Source organism: Geospiza fortis, unplaced genomic scaffold (genome assembly GCF_000277835.1).
Source record: "Geospiza fortis unplaced genomic scaffold, GeoFor_1.0 scaffold55, whole genome shotgun sequence".
Lineage (NCBI taxonomy): Eukaryota > Metazoa > Chordata > Aves > Passeriformes > Thraupidae > Geospiza > Geospiza fortis.
In genome coordinates, this window is record NW_005054308.1 from 9,676,412 (window position 1) to 9,682,406 (window position 5,995).

General features: G+C 47.9%; 1 protein-coding gene across 1 annotated transcript; it reads right to left on the reverse strand.

Moving 5' to 3' along the window:
* Positions 1-803: 803 nt before the first annotated feature.
* MSX2 (msh homeobox 2) lies at positions 804-5,601 on the reverse strand. The gene is made up of 2 exons (XM_014312175.2): positions 5,445-5,601; positions 804-2,795 (listed from the first exon to the last, which is right to left on the reverse strand). Exons 1-2 carry the CDS (start codon positions 5,599-5,601, stop codon positions 2,371-2,373), a joined length of 582 nt encoding a protein of 193 aa, XP_014167650.1. The 3' UTR covers positions 804-2,370.
* Positions 5,602-5,995: the final 394 nt, after the last annotated feature.

Consider the following 5,995-nt stretch of genomic DNA (forward strand, 5'->3'; position numbering starts at 1 on the left):
GGGGCAAAGAACCTGGGCAGGGGGAAACACACCAGGTTAGGGGGCAAAAACACCTGGGCAGGAGGAAAACACACCTGGTTAGGGGGTAAAAACACCTGGTCAAGGGCAAAGATGCCTGATCAGGGGGCAAAGATGCCTGGGCAGGAGGACACACACCTGGGCAGGGGGAAAACACACCCGGTTTGTCCCCGGGTCCCCTCCTAATCCAACAGCCCTCCTGTGACATTGCCATGTCGTGGCACTCGGGTCCCCTCGGCTCCTCTGATCCGAGCCCCCCTCGCCAGGGGAGGGTGTCCAGCACCTGCTCTCCCAGCCAAGCCCCAAAACCGTGGGACAGCACAGCGCCCTGGTGCCCTGAAATGCAGCTGGAGCACTGCAGGGTCCCACTAGGTTTTGTCTGTCCCAAATTCCCCCCAAAATCCTTCAGGAGTCGAGACCCATCTCCCCCTAAAGCACAGAGCTGAGGTGGAGTCGAGGGGAGAGCCCCAAGGACAGGGAAAGGCACACGAGCTGAGAGTGATGGAAACATCAGCGGAGCACGGCGCTGTAAAGAACAGAGGCGCCTAAAAGAGGTCGTTAAAAACAAGGAAACCTCATAAAAGCTTTGGCTTTTGACTCCGAAATGTTGACTTGCAATTCACCTTCATGCGCTGCAAATTTGGCTTTAAATCAGATTGAGAAAGGGGAAATAATCATAAAGGCAACCCAAACATTCCTTTGAACTTGACCCAGCGGTGCAAAACACACACACACAGAGAAGGCACCTTTCAAAGGACTCCAAGCACTAACAGACCCACACGCGATTAAACATGTTTTTTCTTTTTTAATTTAATTCGAAATAAGAGATAAGAAATAATAAATCTTCAATAAAATATATAAAATTGTACAAGGCATCCCTTTCAAAGGGATTCTCCTATAATGGGAGATCGGGGGTGAGGGGAAGGGAGAGAGGAAGTTCATCTATAGTGGGTCCCAGGCAGCATCAATGCCTGGGTCAAAACAAACCAAAACCAGCAAAACCTCGTGGCTTTTTTTTTTTTAATTTCTTTTTTTTTTCTGATTTTTCTCTTTTTTTTTTTTTTTGTTTCATTTTTTTCCTCCACAACAGCATGCTAAGAAAATAAATCCAGGGGAAGCTCTGACTTCAGTGCTCCACAGCCTTGGGAGTAACTTCCTCATAAAGTTTAGCAAGAGTAATACAAATAATACAAGAGTTACAAGGAGAAGCCTGGGGAAGCCGCTGCCAGAGCTCCCACAGGGGACAGGCAGGTCACACAGTCTCTATCACCTCACTGTCCTGCTCATGGGGCTGATGGTGACACCTGGATCTCTCTTTAGAAGGGCTTAAAGCACGGGTCACTTCTATTGGCATCCTCAGAATGGAAGAAAACTCACGGGGTTCTTCTCTTTAACACAGGCTGTGGCAGACACAAATAATAAAAACCCCACAACATCCCCCAGAATGATTCAACAATCCTTTCTGGGAACAACCCACGTCTTTCTCCCCTCTCTCCAGCTTTTCCAAGAGCTTTGCAGAGCCAAGGTTACCTGGCTGCAGCCAAAAATTTCTAAGCATGCCAATAGGAAGAGATAAAAACCAGCCTGCCTAAGAACCCTCCCTTGCTCTTCACCTCCCCTGCCAGTGCTTTACAAAGGCTGAAGCTATTTATATACAGAAAGGCATTACAGGAGCCACGCTGGGCAAAGCTGGGCTCTACATTTAGGGGCCCTGCTGCTCATCTCGCTGAGGTTTGGGATGCAAAACTTTTCCCTCCCCCCAGAAATGCAGGAATTTGCTGGCTCTGAACTTCACTGAGACTCTACCGGCTCTAGTTTCTATTTACACGTCTCTAGCTACGGGCTCTGCTGTCTTCAAAAAAACAACCAAACAACAAAACTTCCATTAGACCTTTTTATTTCCCTCCCTCCTGCCCCCAGGTGAAGTGATGGTAACTTAGAGCATGGCTCAAGGGTACTCACCCCTCTCATTTTAAACCCATTGGGCCCCGCCAGGAAGGTGTCAGGGAATTTCTGCCTCCGTATAATAAATTTGCTTTTTCACCCACTCTTTTTTAACCTAGTTTTACTTGCACTGGATAAAACCCCTACATTTACTCACAAATAATTTTTTGTTGATTTTTATGCTTTTTTTGTTTTGTTTTTTTTTTTTCTTTTGGGAGGAAGAGTGCTCAGAGCACTCTCAGGAGACGCCCAACCCGTAGCAAACTCCCAGAACAGCTCAGGATGCCAGATAGAAGCGTGCACAAGGAATGGCCAGTACTGGTTGGGGTTCTGCCTTCTCAGAGCTGGACAGGATCCACCAGGAAGTCTGTCTGTCTGTCTGTCTGAGGCTTTGTCTGTCGGATCTTCTTAGGATAAGTGGTACATGCTGTATCCAACGGGAGTGGCGTAGAGTCCAACAGGCGGGATGGGAAGCACAGGTCTGTGAAAAGGGTAGGATGTGCCATACAGGGAGGCAGCCTGGATGGGGGAGTTGATGGGGAAAGGGAGGCTGAACCCCGAGGGCAACATGGGCTTGGCTGCCATTTTGAGCTTCTCCAGCTCGGCCTCCTGCAGTCTCTTGGCCTTGGCCCTCCGATTCTGGAACCAGATTTTGACCTGGGTCTCTGTGAGGTTGAGGGAGCTGGAGAACTCGGCCCTCTCGGCAATGGACAGGTACTGCTTCTGGCGGAACTTGCGCTCCAGAGCCAGCAGCTGCGAGGTGGTGAACGGGGTTCGGGGCTTCCTGTTGGTCTTGTGCTTCCTCAGGGTGCAGGCAGTGGGGCTCAGGTGTCCTGCAAGGAAGGGAGAGGGGTTAGCACAGCAGCAGGGACACCCCGGGGCTCTGCTGGGTGTCCCCCTCTAAACACAGCATCCTTTGGCAAAGGGATCTGGAAATCTTTTCCTGATTGAACCTAAACTCACAGCACTTCAGCTGATGGAAGGGAAATTTTGCCTCAGCGATTTCAAAGGACACAGAGAATTCACAGGTCACTTCACAGGGGTCTAGAGCACACAAACCAAGAGCCTGGGCTGCTGCACAGCTCCAGGAAAGCACAAACACCACAAAAGCAAGAGATTCCCAAAAGGATAGTGGGGCAAGAGAGAGCCCAGCCCTGCTCCAGGATTTCCCCACCAAGCACAACAAGTGACAGCTGAAGAAGCTCTGACAGTTTTTGTGGTTTTGCTAACTGGACATTCTTCTTCCTTGCTATTTTTTTCTTTCAAATCAAGTTTTTTCCTCTGCTTATTAATTTTGATTTTCAGCGTGTGTTTTCTCATTATCAACCAGTATAAAAACCCACAAGCTCAAAAAAGAAAGCAGCGCTCCTTTAATTCAACATTCAGCTGTTATAACATTTGCCAATTAAAAAATAAACCAAAACGCAGACAAAACTTCAGCATTTTGTAGCCAATCAAAGCCAGAAAATCCACCACCTATTGTGCCTGCCTTAAAGCCCAGCCAGGTTAGGCAATGCTCCCGGGATGGCAGAGAGCTGACTTGCCTTTAGATGAATTTAGCACTTCACTAATAATTTTGCAATCTAAAGAATAACTAAAAAGCAGGCGGCTGACTTCAAAAGCTCGGCAATTTGGCTGTGATTTGCTCACTCCCGAGGCACAGGACAAGTCACCCTGGCTGGACACAGCAGTGACACCCAGGCTGCTGAATTTGGTTCACACTGGGGTGGTGTCTGCTTCAAGCACTTATCAGTATTTGCACTTTGGGTTTTCTGTACTCCTTTCGCCTTTTCTCTTTTATTTTTTTAAAATAAGCCAGACTAAGAAGTTGTTTAAGCACGTATAATACAATTTAAAAAATCCCACGAGGGAATTGTTCTAAAGTTCAGAAAGGGGAGGGAGAAAACGCAGCAGAAAAAGTTAAACTTGTCTTATTGCTCTTCCTCTAGAATGCAAAATACTGAAATACTGAAAACAAAAAAATAAGCTCTTCTAGGAAACAACTTTTCAAATACTGGCCCATGATCCTACCAGGGCATTTTAATAATTCAGGTGCTCACCGTGACAGCTGATCCACTTCTAAAATTGCATTAAATTAAAAATACAGGGGTGCTGGCTCCCTGCCTCTCACCCCGCCGTTCCACGCTAGTTTTAAACCCAATTCCTTTCTCTTCCCAAAGTGAAGCTCTCCCAGGACTGGGACAGGGGTTGGGGTGCCCGTGGCTCCCTGTCCCAGCCCTGGGCTGAGCCCGACCTGGCTGTGGCCGTGCAGGAACAGAAATGTGCTTTTCCATGAAATCCCGGGAATATTCCATGAATTTCCGGGAATATTCCATGAAATCCCGGGGAATATTCCCTCCAGGATACAGTTCCCAGGCTCCTGCCCTCGCCGCCCCCGAGGGGCTGCCGGGCTCTGGGAACAGCAGGGACCCGGAATTGCGTTTATCCCGTGCCAGTCCCCAAACTGATTTGTTTCACTGTTTTTTTTCTCTTTATCCTCCTTTTCCTGGCCAATATCGGACAAAAACCCCCATAATTTGGAGAAGGTTCCTTCGCCGTGTTCCTCAAAATTTGAAGTTTTCCACCTTTTCCCCCAGCTCATCCCACCTGTAATATTGATATTAGTAATAATAAATCGAGGGCTGTTTTTAATGTCAAAACTCTCCATGGACAGGCGGTTTTGGGAAATGAGGAAAAGGGTCGAGGCCGAAGGATCTTCCCCTCCCTGATCCTCAGTTTTCTCCCCAAATCCTTCTGAAGTCATGGGAACTCCCAGCTACCGAAGTCCTACACAAAATTCTTTCGCCGATCCCAAGAACAAATAATTTTCAAAGAGAAAGAAGAGGAATTTCGAAGGGAAAAAAAAATATAGAGGGAGATTATTAGGTCATGTCTAAGTGTGGGGTTTTGGGCAGATTTAGAGAAGGACTCCAAGTAGGAGCACACATTTTTTTCCAAGTTTTTTCCAGCACATTTGAGGATACGTGAAAATTAAAAACTGGAGCTACACAGGGAATGCCTTCCTCCTGCCCTCTCCCAGCACAATAGAAATCAAATTAATTCGGGGTTATCATAAAAGAAAGGAAGTGGATGAAAGCCAAATCGAAATTATTGTTAAAAAAATAATAAGGAAAGCTGTAACAACACTAAACTTTCCTCTCGCAATATTAGACTGAGGAGTAAATTCCACGAGACAGTTCACGCCTGTAAAGTCTCTAACTTAAATAAAGCAGAGTATTTAATTTCCACCAGGAAAGTTTGGGATGCGCGGAGCAGAGCGGATAAATCCTGTACAGGTGTGCGGGCACCGCGAGGCACGGCCGGGATGCTCCTTCCCCTTCTCCGAAGGATGTTCGGGGGCTTTTAATTCCTAAAAAGCAACATTTTTTCCCTCCCGTTTATTTTATAAGGTACGGCCCCGAAAGCGAAAGGCGGCTCGGGCTGCTGGGGGGGGTTTCAGCTGTGATCTGTCACCTCCGCACCGAGCGTCCCTAAGGCGGGGACGGCGTCGGGAGGGATCGGGAGGGACAAAGGGGTCGGGAGCAGCTCGGGGAACTTGGACAGGCTCCGGAGCCAGGGATGGAGGGACAGCTCAAGGCTGGAAGGGACAATTCCCGAGTTTGAGAGGTCGCAGCGCATCGCGGATGGGAGAAATGGCAGCGTTGTCGCAACGGGATAAGATAAATGGACAAAGCGGCTGCCAGGGGGCCGCGAGTCGGGACAGGAGCTGGTCCCTGGTGATTTCTGATCTTTCTAAGGCTTTGAAAGCGGTCTGTGTTCATATACATCCGTGTAATGATGTATGGAAACGTTTAACTCTATAAATACCTAATAATATCAATATATAATAATAAATATGTAACATACAGGTAACATATGGGAATATGACACTCCTATAAAAGCATAGTGGAATCGCGGAATATTTTAGGTGGGAAAGGACCTCAAAGCCACCTCCTTCCATCGGCAGCGACACCTTCCCTTAGACCGGCTTGCTCAGGGCCCCATCCAGCCGGGCCTGGAGCCCTTGCATGGG